Here is a 17868-nt window from a genome sequence, read left to right on the forward strand (position 1 = left end):
TGAAAGCAACAGAGTTCTGTAAAGCAAGTATCTTTATTCAATACTTACTTTTAACAGTGCGAGGGAAGAAATATAGACTTGTTCTGCTGTGTCCACTGCAGGAGCATCTGTAGGTGGCCCCTAGAAAAAAGCACATCAATTATTATAAACACACAATTTATGAATTTAAAATTCAAGTTATATGTTATATAAACTTGATTGTTTTTAAGAGTTTTGGGAAAACCCATCAAGTATCCTTTTATTCTTAAATATCATTTTATTCAGGTAGAACACAAATAAAACAACTTTATAAGCATCAAACCTGTGGAAAACAAATCAAACTTAGTGCTCAGGCAAGTGTCCAATGGACATAAAGATTAACCTTTCAGCAATGCTAAGCTACCTCTGCTACAAAATAACTATAAAGCACCAATTAGACATGTTTCTTCTTCTCAATCTGAGACTGATTTTCAGCTACAGACAGCATGCACTTTAGGGCTATGGGATCTAGGCAGATGCGTAGATATAGCTGGGGGGAGGGGACAGAAGATTTTAATCCCTAGGTAAAAGAGCTGTGAACAACATACTATGCACTTCGCCTATAAATTTGTACCCCCCCCCGCCCTCCCCACCAGCAATACAACAAATTTAACACAAGAGCACCAGGTGTGAACAAACTGGCTGCTGACTGGTATAGCCAACGTGAAAATACTTTCAAATTCTGACTACCACCTTTAAAACAAATGTTACTATCTATCTTAGAAAGGTTAAGGGAGACATTATATTTTCCCTCATCAAAAGCACAAGCCTCTTTTGACTGTAACGTTCAGAGGCACAAGGTATTTTACATAGGGTCCTTACCCTCAAGATGACTACAGTCTTTTTTTTTTTTTTTTTTTATTTATTTGTCAGAGAGAGAGAGAGAGAGAGCGAGCATAGGCAGACAGAGTGGCAGAGGGAGAAGCAGGCTCCCTGCGGAGCAAGGAGCCCGATGTGGGACTCGATCCCAGGACGCTGGGATCATGACCTGAGCCGAAGGCAGCCGCTTAACCAACTGAGCCACCCAGGCGTCCCAAGATGACTACAGTCTTATACATGTAATTCTGTACACAGAAAGCTTTCTTGTTTTTCCATACTCGACAGTTGGGAAATTAAAATGAGATGTGTCCTATAATCGCCAGGTTCTGTTTTGCTCAAAGTTCCCTTTTCTTGACAATAACTCTATTACAAATTACAAAGCAAATGTTAGTTATCCAAAGTATAAATCAACATTCTATCTTGTTTTTAAAGGTTTACTTACTAAAATTAATCAATCACTTTACTTACTACATTTCAGATGTGTAAGTAGGTCTATTATGTATTTTGTGCTTCTTCCTATTTATATGCTAAATTCTGTGATTTTTAAAATTTTTTAAATTTTTTGTTTAAAAAGTCATAATATTTGCTGGGAGCATTAAATATAAAAAGTTCCACAACAAGTTCTCTCTAAATACAAGAATACAAAATTATTTCTTTTTTTTCTTACAGAAATTATTTGTTTCCTTATGTACAAAGGGGTAAGAAAAATCAAATGTCTAATTTTCTTTTTAATAATAAATGTCAGATAATAAATTTAAAAAACAAAAGTAATTCTTCATTTATTATTGCCTAATGCAGCTTTATTGCTTATCTTTAAATAGAGATGAATCTCGAAGTTTTGAGTAAGAGAGAGAGAGATGGAGGGAGCTCATGCACAAGTGAGCTGGGGTGGGAGGAGAGAGAGAGAGAAAGAATCCTCAAGCAGGATTCCTCCCCACTGAGCAGAGTCCCACAGGGGGTTTGATCACAGGACCCTGAGATCATGACCTGGGTCAAAGTCAACCGTCAGCATCAGCATCGCTGCTCAACCAACTGAGCTACCCAGGGAACCCTAAAACATGATAATTTTGATGATATGATAATTTTATCCATCTAACTAAGAAAGTAAAGTTTAAGAAAAAGGTGAAGACAGTAGTAAGTTAGTTGTGATAAGAGGTTTTGGGGAAGTACTACTTTAAATTAGGATAATGAACACTGTATTTATTAATAGAGGTTATTTCCTGAGTCCAGAGCAACTTAAAAATTTCATATGGAGAAAGAATTTAAACTGGCATCTAGACTAGTTATTAACAGTCGGTCTGTCTGTCTGTCTTTCTTTCATTCATTTTTAATACTGCCTTTCTTAACTTGCCAGAAAATACTAAAAAAAGGAACAGGGAAATAAAACATCAAACCATCAACAAAATGTATTACTGACAAAGTCCAGAAAATACCCCTGCCACCAATTAAAGAACAAGTTTGTTTTGTTCAACATATAACCAGTACCTAGCAAAGTGCTTGGCACATAGCAAGAACTTAGTTAAGTACTGGCAAAAAAATAAATAAATAAATAAAGGGAGGGGGAAAGAAATGAATAAATTGAAGTACTACTAGCCAATGAAAAATACCCCTCAGTTACTCTGTGAGAGAGAACAAGCCATATGTAAGTGGATATAAAAGATCATTACCTCCTCTTTAACTATTTTCTTCTGGTTTAGAACCATACTAAGAGAAAACCATGCAGCTATTTCTCTACTGGATGGGTGCTGTTTTTTGAGAGAAGAGCCAGTGATATTTCCTGTTGCTCCTCTCACTCCATTACTATTTTGTTTCTTTATCTAGTCAGAGACTAAATGTCTCAGAAAAAAACTTGGCAAGATGTAGAGAAGAGTTTGTAGTGGTGAACAGCACTTTTTTTTTTTTTTTAAGTAATCTCTACACCCAATATGGGGTTCAAACTCACAACCCTAAGATCAAGAGATCAAGAATCACATGCTCGTCTGACTGAGCCAGCCAGGTGCCCCTGAACTGCATTCTTAAAAGAAATAAAAACAAAAAGAGTAACCCGTGTAAAATACTGTCTACAGAACAGATGTTAAGGACCTCTGGTAGTTGTGAATATTTGAGACTATCACTTTTCAAATGCTTACATGTCCAGAATATCATACAACCAGGCAAAGAAGAAGAAAACTCCATTAAAGACTCTGCTAACTACAGTTAACCTAACCAAAGTTAAGAAAAATGTGCGGCTATGGACAATGTACTTATATTGTCCTTTGGCAAATGCTCCTGAGCAATAGCATCCTGATGATTCAAAGGGAGGAAAGAAATCTGAAAACAGGACTCATAAACAAAATTTTAGAAAACTATTTGGAATCAGTACAATATAAAGTTTCCTAATGTTGAAATAGTTCAAGGACAGACCAAGATGAAAAGATGAAAAATAATTAAGAGCTAAAATCACACAGGCGGAAACAAGGGTAAAAATAACATTATGACAGGTTTAATTCACTGATACAGAACACAAAGATGATGTCTTAGAATGTCTTAGAGTGAAGAGATAAAAATTATGAAGAATACAATGATACTAGAGGACAAAGGAGCTATAAGCTAAGAAATAGTTGTTCCTATGGTCAAAATAATAGAATCAGTAAGTAAAGGTAAAGCTGAAGAAAACTTTCCCGAATGAAAAAGAAACTTTTTTTTCAACTTTCAGATCACTAAACATCAGGCAATAATCAGTGAAGAAAGTATTACACCTTGAAAATTCTTGGGCATTTTTTTTAAGATTGGGAGAAGGGGAAGATGGAAAAGAAGAGAGAGAATCTTTTATTTTATTTTATTTATTTATTTGACAGAGAGAGAGATCACAAGTAGGCAGAGCAGCAGGCAGAGAGAGGAAAGCAGGCCCCCCGCTGAGCAGAGCACAATCCCAGGACCCTGAGATCATGACTCAGGCCTGTGCCAAACGCAGAGGCTTAACCCACTGGGCTACCCAGGCACCCCAGAAGAGAGAGAATCTTAAGCAGGCTCCATGCCTAGCTTGGAGCCCGACACCGGGCTAGATCTCACACCCCTGAGATCATGAGTTGAGCCAAAATCAAGATTTGGATACTTTACCCAGGCACTCTGGGTAAATCTTGATTACATGGATAAAGCAAAATTCCTAAAAATACGAAAGTAGAAAAACTAACCTGCTGAAAAAAATGCAACTCAGGTTGACTTAGGGTTTCTTTGCAACATTAAATGGCAGAAAACAATGAAAGAGGGGCGCCTGGGTGGTTCAGTGGGTTAAAGCCTCTGCCTTCAGCTCAGGTCATGTTCCCAGGGTCCTGGGATCGAGCCCCATATGGGCCTCTCTGCTCAGCAGGGAGCCTGCTTCCTCCTCTCTCTCTTTGCCTGCCTCTCCATCTACTTGTGATCTCTGTCAAATAAATAAATAAAATTAAAAAAAAAAAAAGAAAACAATGAAAGAAAGTTTCCAAGTTTTAAGAGAGAAACCCTATGAGTTAGAAATATTATTCTCAATTTAAAAAATGTCTGAAGGCCCACAAACATGTTACTAAGTACACAAAAACTCAGAAAATATGATTCCATGTATCCTCCTTCAAAGAACTTCTTGAATAAATCAACCAGTTGTGCCCCCACAAATCAAAATTAAAACCTGAAAAATGGAAAAGCCATCTGTTAAGATAATTGAAAGCAGTTTAAAACAGATATAGATCTAAATAAAACAAATAAACAGGGTTCAAAACCACAGATATTGTCCAAATAACAATACACGGCAGTGGAAAGAAATGAAGTAAACAAAATTCTCTATTTTATATACAGGAGGGAAAAAAAAGAACTCTAAGTGCTGATTTTGACTATTACAGAAATACGGTTTAAAGTCTTTATTTTTTTTTTTAAGATTTTATTATTTATTCAACAGAGAGAGTCACAGCAAGAGAGGAAACATAAGCAGGGTGAGTGGGGAGGAGAAGCAGGCTTCCTGAGAGGGAATTAGATGAGGGCCTCCATCCCAGGATACTGGGATCATGACCTGAGCCAAAGGCAGATGCTTAATGGACTGAGCCACCCAGGCACCCCTTAAAAAGTCTTCTGAACAACCTAAAAATCATCACAATAAGCATTCAAACTGAACGTCACCTTACAAAATCACTGGAGGAAAAAAAGCAAACACAACACTGTAAAAAAAACAAAAAAACAAACACACACCAGTAGGGAACCAAGAAGGGAACAGAACAAAAACAGCAAATATAAGGTAAGATCAAATATACTGGTAATGGAAAAATATGAATGAATTAAAGTGCCTCGTTAAAAGCCTCGCATAATAGATTTAAAATGGAAATTCATGTACAAACTGATTACAAATAAAAATTAAAACAAAATAAAAGGTGAAATTATCAGTCAGTGACATACCTATATTTTCTTTTTTGTAAACACAGCCATAATGGCTACTATGTTTACCCACCTTGCCTTCGTCCAGTGATACATTATAGTAATAGATTTCCCAGTATTAAATCACCTTCCTACACCTGGGATAAACTGTTGACATGATTTCCTTTTTTTTTTTTATTTTTTAAAGGGTTTTTGTTTCCCTTTTTACAAGTGAGACTAGCCTGGCATTTTCTCTTTTGTGTTAAATTTGTTGACTTTAATCATCATGCTAGATTTAAAAATAATTGTGAAATTTTAAACTTTAAGCATTTTCTGTGCTCTAGTAATAATACAGCTATCCTTTGAACAACACAGGGGTTGGAGCACTAACCACCCACACAGTCAAAAACCCACATATAACTTTTGACTCCCTCAAAACTTAATATAACTACTACTAAAAACCCACTGTTGACCAGAAGCCTTACTGATAACATAAGTTAATTTAAATAATTAAGATATTCTGTATCTTGTATAGATTATATACTGTAGCTTTATAATAAAGAAAAGGTTAAGAAAATCATAAGAAAAAATACATTTACAGTACCATACTGTATTTATTTTAAAAAATCTGTGTATAAATGGACCCCGGTAGTTCAAACCTGTGTTGTTCAATGATCAACTGCATATACTAAATTATCTGTCTTAAAAATTTGGGAGAGTTCACTATTAAATATGGCTCTAAAGCTGACCTTGGAACTGATCATTATAAGTTTTTCAGTGATATTAATAAATTCAGGTTATTTATGTCTTGATACTTATTATATTGTTCCAGAAAGTTTTCTTTCAGTAGATGACAAAGTTAGCACCACAAAATTGAACATACTCTAATTTTTACATGTTTAATACAGAAAACATTTAAAACTAAATGTGTTTCTCCATATCACATTACATCACCATCCAGATTAATAATTTACATTTATGAAAAAATCACATTATAACAAAACTTGGCTAAAAATATTGGTGAAACTTACTGATTCATTCTATGAGGCCAGTATTACCCTGATGCCAAGGCCAGACAAAGACTCTACCAAAAAACTACACACCAATATCTCTTACAAACACTGGTGCAAAAAACCTCTACAAAATACTAGAAAACAAAATTCAGCAGCATATGGAAATAATTCTTTTACACATGACCAAGGGGAATTTATTACTGAAATGCAAGGATGGTTCAACATATGAAAACTGACCGATATACACCCCATCAACAGAATGAAGGGAAAAAACCCCACGTGATCATTTCAACTGATGAAGAAGCAGCATCTAACCAAATTCAACACCTTTTCATAATAAACAACACTGGAAAAACTAGGGGTAGAAGGAAACTACCTCAACATAATAAAAGCTATATCTAGGGGTCCATGGGTTGATCAGTCGGTTGACTCTTGATTTCAGCTCAGGTCATGACCTCAGGGTCATGAGATCAAGCCCAACGTCTGGCTCCATGCTCAGCAGGGAGTCTACTTGAGATTCTCTCTCTCCCTCTTACTGCTCATACTAAAATAAAGTCTAAAATAAATAAGTCTTAAAAAATAAATAAATAAAATAAACAAAAGCCATATGTGAAAGCCCACAGTGACCATAACATTCTATGTTTACCATAAACAAAAAGTGTTTCCTCCAAAATCAGGAAGTATGCAAGTATGCCTGCTTTCATCACTTCTATTCAACTTAGTATTAGAAGTTCTAGCCAAAGCAATTAGGCAATAAAAAGAGGTAGAATGCACCCAAACTGGAAAGGAAGGAGTAAAATTGTCTCTGTTTGCAGGCAAAATGCAAATGCAAAATGCAAAATGCTCTTACACGTAGAAAACTCTAAAGATTACACATAAACTACCGTAACTAATAAATAAATTTAGCAAAAGAGCAGGCTACAAAGTCAACACAAAAATCAGTGGCATGTCTATTGTGAGCAATTGAACAATCTGAAAAAAAAATTACAAAAGCAGGGCACCTGGCTGACTCAGTCAGTAGAACATGGGACTCCTGATCTCAGGGTCATGAATTTAAGCCCCACGTTGGGTGTGGAGCCCACTAATGGAAAAAAAAAAGAAAAAGAAAAAGTAATTATGAAAGCAATTACATTTATAGTAACATTAAAAAGAATAAAATACTAAGGCATTAATTTCTGAATATTAAAATTTTTTCTTAAAAACCTGAAAAAAATTTGCCCCATTTATGACAAAAAGTCAATATATAAATTAACAAAATACTAAAACTGTAATGGAAACATGGGCAAAGAATATAAAGCAAGTAATTACATAAATACATGATGAAATAAATATGAAAATGTTCAACCTCACTAGTTGACCTTCTTTAATTAAGAAATGCCAATTAACACATTAAGACGTTGTTGTTGTTTTCTATCACACAAGCTTTACAATGCCTAATTTTGGAGAGGGTATTATAAAAGAAACACTCTGAGCACTGTTAGTGAGAATGTGAACTGGTTTAATCTATCAGAAAAGCAATTGAGCAGTATCAAGAGCCTTACAACTGCAAACTTTTTGACCCACTTTTGTACACCTAGAAATTATTTAAGTAAATAAGCAGAGATGTTTGCATGAACCAGAATGTTCATGATGCTTCTTTAATAATGCAAATAAATTAAGGAATAAAATAACAACCAATAAAGAATACTGTTGAATGTTCCTTTCTCTGAAAGATAAATACCATATGATTTCAGTCATATGTGGAATTTAACAAAACAAATGAAAAAAAAAAAAAAAAGGGAAGAAACAAATCAGACTCTTAAATAGAACAAATGGTGGTTGCCAGAGAGGGGATGGGTGAAATAGATAAAAGGAATGAAAAGTATACTTATTTTGGTTACCACTGAAAAATGTAAATAACTGTTGATTCATTATATTGTACACCTGAAACTAATATAAATACTATATGTTCATTATACTTCAATAAAAATTTTAAAAAAAGAAAAGTTCCTTATGCTGATATCTCAAGATACTTCAGGTGTTAGATGGCTATACCCTAGGCAAAGACACAGATACAGCTCTATTTCAAGTAACTCAAGAAAAACAAAGTATTAGAGAATTCAAGAAGGGGGAATGTATGGAGTAGGAGTAGTCAGGGTATTGAGGTAGTAATGAGAATCCCAGAACTGTGAGGCACTTTCCAGCAAAGCAGACATGATGGTTTTTATTACTCACGCACTGAAAGTCTCCAAGTCCTTTTAACTAGCCCTGCCCTCATGCCTCATATATGCAAGCCCTCGTGCCTCATATATGCAACCCTATCACTTTAACAAAGTGATTTCACAAACAGAAACTGATCCAAAGGGTTTTTAGACTTAAGGTAGCCATTGTTAGGCTATGTTTACATTCAACTAAAATGGACATGTGGTGATCACAAACATCAACAGATTATACATGTCCCATTTGTATAATGAAAAACATCTGAATAAATGCACAGAATTGGAATTACTTCAATCATTTTTCACTTTTTGAGAACTTATTATGTTTAAGAAAATAAGCTAAATGCTGGGTAAACTAAAATGAAAAACTACACAATGGGGCGCCGGGGTGGCTCAGTGGTTAAAGCCTCTGCCTTCGGCTCCGGTCATGATCCCAGGGTCCTGGGATCGAGCCCCGCATCGGGCTCTCTGCTCAGCAGGAAGCCTGCTTCCTCCTCTCTCTGCCTGCCTCTCTGCCTACTTGTGATCTCTGTCTGTCAAATAAATAAATAAAATCTTTAAAAAAAAAAAAAAAGAAAGAAAAACTACACAATGATTAAACCAAATGAAAACTTGGACCCAAATATTTTTGAATTTTTACACTTGGCTATTACTACTATAAAAAATAATGGAGAAAATAGTTGCTTTCTGGCACTTAATCAAACAGCATAGTTCTAAAGTTACCAGCTTATATAGTGCGTGAACTATCAAGTTCTCTACTGACCTTGTAACAATGATTCTACTATTACCATAATAAATAAAAGCAGAAAGCCATTTTTTGTAAGGACTGAACAAGATGTAACTTAAATTTCAAGGTCCTTTAAAAACAACCATTAGAGGGTTCCTGGGTGGCTGGCTCAGTTAGTTGAACATCTGTCTTTGGCTCAGGTCAGTATTCCAGAGTCCAGGAATCAATCCCTGTGGTTGGGCTCCCTGTTCAGTGGTGAGTCTCCTTCTCCCTTCCCCCTGCTCATGCTCTCTCTCTTTCATATAAATGAATAAAATCTTAAAAACAAACAAACAAACAAACAACTATTAGTTGTACCTGAAGGCACTGGTATAAACTAATATGGCATTAAGCAAAAGCTAAAATAAAAAACTAAAGAAAACTGACCTATATTTCACACAATGCCACTATAAAACAGAAACACACATATCACTGTTAACAGGTTAAGTAAAACAAGAAACATCTACAGGGCACCTGGCTGGCTTGGTTGGTACAGATGCAACTCTTGATCTTGGGATCATAAGTTTGAGCCCCACATTGGTGGCAGTTTACTTAAAAAACAAAACTAAACTAAACTAAATGTTCTGTAACTTTATTGTTAAAATTTTAAATTAATGTTACAATTTAAAAATTGGAATGATTTAGTTATATATTTGCTGTAAAAAATGTGTAACTAAAATATTTGCATATAACCCTTTATAAAAATACAGTAATCACATCTGCTACATAACTTCTCAATATTCAATAGTCAACTTTAAAATCACTTACATTAAGTCTGATCCTTCAAAAATGAGTTTATTTTTAAAGGGGAGAAAAATCCACACTTATAAGCGCAATAAAATCAGCTACTTAACAGAACTATGGGGTAAACTGGTGAGCCAAAGGCACAAGCAGTGCAACCAACCTTTATATAAACCATGAAAATCTACCCAATTGGTGTTATAATACCTATTCGGACTCCATAAAGGCATTAAGCTCATCTCTGTACAATGAGTTTTGATCTGCCATGTTTAGTAAAACAGAAATTAACATCCAGATCCATAAATTTTAAGTGTGGTTAACTTAAATGAGACATGGTTCCCCACACCCCACCCCCATTTAGAAGGTTAAAACCTTATCCAGCATAAAAAGCTGTGACTTTTACTTGGGCAGCCCTTGTTGACTAAGTGTTAAAAAAAAAGGCATTTGCCATTATAACAGGATAAAACTAACGCCTCTAAGTGTTACCTACTCAGGCCTTTTAACAAATTTGTTAACACTATTAGTTATATTACTCCACCTTTCTCTTAGTGTGAACTGGTATCAATTATTTAGCCAATTTTATTATGTTATTAAAATACCTGCTGATTAAACATGAACCAAAGTGTCACTTAAAAGAAATGTAAAATAAATAGCATCACTGAACTGCAACACTCTAAAACTATCTAAAAGTATAAAGTTATCTTGGCAAACAACATAAAACATTTCAAAATTTGTTAAAAAGTTATTCTACGATTAAAATATTACACAGGTTTTATTTTTATAATGGCTGTTTAAAGGGATATATTTGGTCCTGCAACACAGAATTATTTTTTAAAGGTCTTTAAAATATGTATTTTTCAACAAAGAGAAAATAAATTTTATTAACAAATAAAGGAGACATTTTTAAAAAACAAAATAAAACCTAAACATATATGAAATAGTTGACAGAAAACTTTTAATTTACGGTATCCAGTATCACCCAAATTTGATAAATTCTGTAAGAACTTTTAATAAAAATTTGATGAAACTACCAGGTTCAGTTTCTGCAATTAAAATACCCTGAAAAAAAAAAAAAACTAAACTAAAGACAAAATCAAACATATACAAATAACTACCATGGTACTGTTTATCTCCTATCCAGCAAGGTAAGAAACAACCTTTTAATACTTTAATTTTGTGAGTATTAAACAACTAGTGTGAAAAACAAGCTGCATGTAAACTATTTCTACTGCCTGAGCTTCAATGACTAGCTGAGGCAACCTGTTATAGGAGGTGTTAATTGGCAATAGGAGTACAAGTCAGAAGCATGCTCCCTATCGTCCTAACCCAGCAAGGCTAGGTCATTAAAGTGGAAATGAATTCTTTCATGTCGACTTAACCCCTTCAATGCATGATTTCAGCTGTTTTCTCTCAATTAATTTAAAAAACTTGTTACTTTTTAGAGTTAAAAAAAAAAAATGTTCCCAAAAAAGGTCCTTTGGCTGACAGTTTCAATGACTATATTATTCAGAAGAGAAGAATAGAGCAAGTTAATTGCAATGTAATATTGCAACTCTTTCTGAAAAACATAGGAACTAGTTCTGCTTGTTTTAACACTGTAAAGAAGATATAGGATATAGTGTTTAGAAATAGCTTGGAACCATTTAGTCATATAGGGTTTTGATTTACATTTCTGTTTAAGGATCCAACTATCCTATGATAACTTAATCATCTTAACCTTGGGATAGGGCAACATTAATTTTTTTATTCCCATAATGTCCATACAAGAATTCTCAATTTAAAAATGTTTTGAAATATATATGAGTTAAACACCTTTCTAATTATGTTTTATTATTCTGATAAGGTGGATAGTCACAGCATATCCTAATGACTGGTTGCCAAAAAGCCTAAATTCCTTTTATGGCATGATCTCAGAGGTTTCCAGATGGCACATTAATTCTTAAGAAAAAAAAAAAAAACAAAAAACAAAAAGAAGGAAAGAAAAATAAGAATGAAAATGTCAAAATAATGATGCACTGCTTTCAAAATGCCATATTTATAAATACTAATATTCTTTTATATTTTAAGCATTATAGGCATTTTAAATAAAATTCAATTATATAAATAATATTCTAAATATTACAATTTAAAAATTAACATACTATGCTACATCTTTCATCTGTATAACCCTGAAAATATTTCCTTTAATGAAAATAGTATCAGAGTAAGAACTAAACATGGGAAAATGTGTTAATTCTTAACACTATGTACCTTGTGATAAATCAATAAAAAATTACTAACATGATAATATAGGCATAATCTCATCCACTGTTGTAATACAGCTGGGCTCCTGAGTAATTATAACTAAAAATATGCTTATGAGGAACTCGGCCAGCAAGGTCTTAGATAATAATGGGCAATATAATGGTTCACAGATATCAAAAAAACAGAAATTATACTACACCCAATTCTGTATTCCTTTCTGTACCTCACCCACTCTTCCTCCAAGTCTTTGACAAACTCAGTTCTTTCTTCTAAGAAAACTGATTTTCTTTCCCTAGGCCTACTGACCTCCTCCAATACAGCAAACCTAAGTAGCTGCCCTGGAACTAATATTTTGAGAATATAAAAATTTCAGTGGGAGAAAAGGCAGCGGGGTGAGGCTACATAAGAGTAAGGGAGAGGGTAAGGATGACATTTATGACATCACCTGGTTATAAAGACAACTGATCAAAGTAATACAGGATCTGGAAGCCTAATGCACATTGCCCAATGTGACATTTCTTTCTCTTTAAGATACTCATTTGAAAATAATTTTTACCGGGGCACCTGGGTGGCTCAGTCATTGAGCGTCTGCCTTCGGCTCAGATCAGGAACCCCGGGTCCTGGGACCGAGTCCCACATCAGGCTCCCTGCTCGGTGGGAGGCCTGCTTCTCCCTCTCCCACTCCCCCTGCTTGTGTTCCCTCTCTCGCTGTCTCTCTCTGTCAAATAAATAAGATCTTAAAAAAATAAAAATAAAAAATAAAATAATTATTACCTACTTAAAGGTGTGTGTGTGAGACACATGCTGTAAGCACCCATCACTTTAGACATCTATGAAATCTGTCTCACCAGAACAGGGATCTACTGATCTGTTTCCCATTCTGGGTGACTTTCACTCTGCTCCACAGTAATGAGGAAGGAGCAAGCACAATGCTTGACTTCCTTTGTTATACAGAAGACTCATTCATAGATCAGCTAGTCAAACTTCAGAAACCAGAAGATAACTACAAATGTTTATGGGACACCTGCATGGCTCAGTCACTTAAACATCTGCTTTCTGGCTCAGGTCATGACCCAGGGTTCTCGGATGGAGCCCTACATCAGGCTCCCTGCTCAGCGGGGAGACTACTACTCCCTCTCCCTCTGGCTGCCGCTCCCCTTGCTTGTGCTTGTTCTCTCTCTGTCAAATAAATAAAATCTTAAAAACACACACACACACGCACACACAAAAACAAAAAAACTCCAAATGTTTAGGAGTGGCTAAAAACATGCTGTCTTTCTGGAGATTAATTCCCAGAATCAAGCAGAATCTTGAATGTCCTACAACAGACCATTAACTTTTTTTTTTTATTAATTTATTTGACAGAGAGAGTGAGATCACAAGTAGGCAGAGAGGCAGGCAGAAAGAGAGGGAGAATCAGGCCTCCTGCTGAGCAGAGAGCCTCATGCGGGGCTCGATCCCAGGACCCTGAGATCATGACCCGAGCCGAAGGCAGAGGCTTAACCCCCTGAGCCACCCAGGCGCCCCCAGACCATTAACTTTTATTAAAACTGCACAACAGACACTACAACTAGCTCTGACTTTAAAGTGCTTATAGTCATGGATGCCCCTTTCTTCTTTTACAATGTTCAATTACAGTATTATTTATTTATGAATTTAAATTATAAAACATTTAAAATACAAGTCGGCCACAAACTGGTTATATTGGGAAAACATTCATAATCCATTAGCCCACCTTCTGAATTACACACATATATACATAATACCATGTATGGAATGTTACACACACACATACACAGAATATATGTTTTCATAATCACTCAACAACCAAAGAGCCCACCTGCTAGCTAATCAAAGGCAGATAGGCCCTTGCCCTTAAAGATTATAAACTAGAAAGTAAGCAAGAGGGGCACCTGGGTGGCTCAGACATTAAGTGTCTGCCTTTGGCTCAGATCACGATCCCAGAGTCCTGGGTCCTGGGATCGAGCCCCGTGCTGGGCTCCCTGCTCAGTTGGGGAAGCCTGCCTTTCCCTCTTCTACTGCCTGCCACTCCCCCTGCTTGTGCATGCTCTTTCTCTGTCTTTTAATTAAAAAAAAGGCAAGCAATAGAGAAAAAAAATCATAAATGCAATATATAAACTAGAAAGTAAGCAAGAAAGGAAAAAACCCTAAACACAATATAGTAGATTAAATGCAAAAATAGACACATGTATAAGGGGCAAAATGCATTAAGAAGTACAGAAGTCAGAGCAATCTATTTGATAAAATCTTTCCATAGGCGGGGCGCCTGGGTGGCTCAGTAAGTTAAGCCTCTGCCTTTGGCTCAGGTCATGATTTCAGGGTCCTAGGATCGAGTCCCATATCAGGCTCTCTGCTTGGCAGGGAGCCTGCTTCCTCCTCTCTCTCTCTGCCTACTTGTGATCTCTCTGTGTCAAATAAATAAATAAATAAATAATCTTTCCATAGACTAAGAATTAAAGAATATGCAGGACTTTCCAAGCAAAAAAAGAGAGAGGGGAGTGCTGGGAAAAGACATTCCAATGGGAAAAAAAATGACTTATTTATTCAAATGACACATTTAAAGGTACAACAACATAAACAGTAATCATCTTGCACATTAGTATTCCTATCTACCTATCTATCTATTTATTTAGTTCTAAGCTTTTTAAACAATAAAACAAGCTGACTAAAGCATGGATTCTTAAAATTAAATATATGTTAATATTGCTTCAATTTCAATGGGTGTTTTTCTGAGAATACAACTTTTTAAAAAAGGCCACTTTTAAAAGAAAAGCTTTTTCTTATCCACACTTTTCCCTTTATGAAGAACATTTAGCACTTTAGAATATAAGTCAGTTTGGAATTCTGACATGCTTTAAAATATATATACAGTATGAGACAGTAAAGGAGAACATGCATTTTTCCATACAAAATGTTATCTTAGGGGCACCTAGGTGGCTTAGTGACTCTTGATTTTGGTTCAGGTCATGATCTCAGGATCAAGAGATCAAGCCCTGCATCAGTCTCCACCCTGGGATCGGAGCCTGCTTAAGATTCTCTGTCCCTATCCCTCTCCCCCTATCCCACCACCCCACAACACCTGCACACACTCTCTAAAATTAAAAAAAACAAAAATTAAAAAAAAATCCCCAAACCAAATGTTATCTAGTAATAAGCAGTGTCTTTTTGGCTTATAGATTTTGTATAAATATTATATCTGAGGCCAAGGACTATTTTTCTTTAACATACAGTTCTCAGAATAAAATACTGTTTTAACAAATAGTATTATAAATAGCTGATTACCTGACATCCAAGCAATGGATACCACTGGAAAAGAAGACAGTTCAAGGCTAGGATTAGTTGGATCACTAACCAAAGGAGCTGAAGAATAAGTGGATGCTACTGTGTTCAGCTGTTATAGCCACTGAACAGCCATAAAAACCAGGCCCTACAGGTGTTAACACAGAATACTAATAACCTTGCCTGTTTGGGTGTATCTTGCTTTGTATTTTTCAAATGTTACATTTACATCTTGTGTTTTTCAAATATGTTATTTATATCACCTAATTAAAGAAGAGAAAAACGAGGAACAATATATGAAAGAACCCTACACAGGACAGGAAATCCAAAAATAATGGGTGAATGTAGGCAGGGTTAGGAGGAAATTGAAAAAAAAGACGGAAAAGCTCTTTGTGCAACACACTGAGACATGCACTAGGTATATGATGAACGAATAAGATGTGGTGCTATTCCTTAAGATAAATATTGGAGACAGATCGTACGCAAGTAAATATAAAAATGAGTGTATAACTGTAACTTGAGTTTGGTATCAAAGTAAGAGGAAAGAGAACAAGCTTTGGAAATACAATAAAAACAAGGCCTATTTTCAAAGAGCCTTCCACAGAAAGCAAAAAGGCAATGAACATGTAAGCCAGTGATTCCTAACCTTGTTTATTCCTCAGAATCCCCTAGAGGGCTTAAAATATTCTGATGCCTGGGCTCACCCTCAGAGATTCTGATTTAAATTGCTCCGGGGTAAGGCTCAGGAATCTCTTTTACTTTTTAACACTCCAAGTGATTCTAACATACAGCCAAGGTAGAGAACCATGGATATAAACTTATAAACCAAAGATCTCAATGAAATTATTGGGGTAAGTTTGCCTGGCTAACTGGCTAGGAAGATCAGAGCCAGTCACCAAACAAATCACATTCAACATTACGACAAGGTTTTATTATAACCTCAATTCAATGAAATGCAGAGGTTTTACAAAGTGTTGAAGAAGTATGAAGAAGAGATTAATCAGGTTTGAAGGCATCATGTGTAGTAATTACTGCTACCCACCAAATATTTCTGGTCCTTCTCTCTAGCATGTAACAGGAGTGCACCTCCTTGACCTCTTCAAGTTAGATGTGAACATATGACTGGCTTTAGCCAATGAAATACAGAGATGACCTGTTGTTTTCAGTCACAGCTTTTTAAGAATCAAACTTCAATGATAACATGCTGTCAGCTTGAGTCCCAGAGTAAGGATAACACATAGAATGGCACCCAGCTGATCCATGACAGACATATAGCAGGAGTGAAAAAGAAAGCTTTGTAGTTTTAAGTCACTGAGATTTAGGGATTGTTCTTGAAGCATATAACCCAGCCTTCCTGACTCAAAGACCATAGAAGACTTCCAGAGGAAGAAGATTATTTAAGCAGTCCAGAAGGGAAGTTAAAAAGTACAATTCAGGGGCACCTGGCTGGCTCAGTAAGAAGAGCATGGGACTCTTGATCTCAGGGTAGTGAGTTTGAGCCCCACAATGGGTGCAGAGATTACTTAAAAACATAAAGAAAAAATAAGTGCTATTCATTAGACAATGGGGCAAAGAGCATTTGTTTTCAGAGACTACCTTATACAAAGTCATGAATGAATAAGCAGAATAACATGGGATACTTGAGGAATTATAAAATAGTATAATATGGCTAGTTTAGGATATGGGAAGGTTGGAGCAAGAGATAAAGCTGGAAAAAGACAACTCATGAAGGACTACAGATCTAGACAAGAGATCAACTTACAAAAAGGTCAAAGCAGCCATTCCACAAAACAGTTCACATAGTAGTCCTCAATCTTCTTTCTCCCTTGTTATACCTAAGTGAGAAGACCCATTTTTACCAGTAACAATGGGATACTACTACATATATATATATGCATGTACGTATATGTATATATATGTGTGTATGTATGTATGTATGTGTGTGTGTGTGTGTGTGTGTGTGTGTGTGTATATATATATATATAAAATTTTAGAAAGCTCTAGTTGATTCTGATCCACTTTTAGGAGGGATGGCCCTTCCTCTTCCCTATCCCAAGAAACACTACACTTTCGCTTGAGGACTGTGTTTATCCTACAGTGAAGATGACTGAGGCCTGATGAAAGATGTTTAAACAGGGGCACCTGGGGTGGCTCAATGGGTTAAGCCTCTGCCTTCAGCTCAGATCATGGTCTCAGAGTCCTGGGATCAAGCCCCGCATCCAGCTCTCTGCTCAGCGGGGAGCCTGCTTCTCCCCCTCTCTCCCTGCCTGCCTCTCTGCCTACTTGTGATCTCTGTCTGTCAAATAAGTAAATAAAATCTTTAAAAAAAAAAAAGATGTTTAAACAAATGAATAAAATAATTAGTTCTGTATTTTAAAAAGGACTTGCATTTCTGGTGGCAGAAAGATTT

General features: G+C 35.7%; 1 protein-coding gene across 1 annotated transcript in view; it reads right to left on the minus strand.

The window, feature by feature from the left end:
- Positions 1 to 17868, minus strand: part of PSMD14 (proteasome 26S subunit, non-ATPase 14) — a 102974-nt gene that overhangs the window by 45517 nt on the left and 39589 nt on the right. Inside the window, exon 5 of the mRNA XM_080799328.1 lies at positions 49 to 120. Within this exon, the coding sequence (XP_080655454.1) occupies positions 49 to 120 (72 nt within the window). The remainder of the gene's footprint in view (positions 1 to 48; positions 121 to 17868) is intronic.

This window comes from Martes martes, assembly GCF_963455335.1.
Source record: "Martes martes genome assembly, chromosome: 3".
Lineage (NCBI taxonomy): Eukaryota > Metazoa > Chordata > Mammalia > Carnivora > Mustelidae > Martes > Martes martes.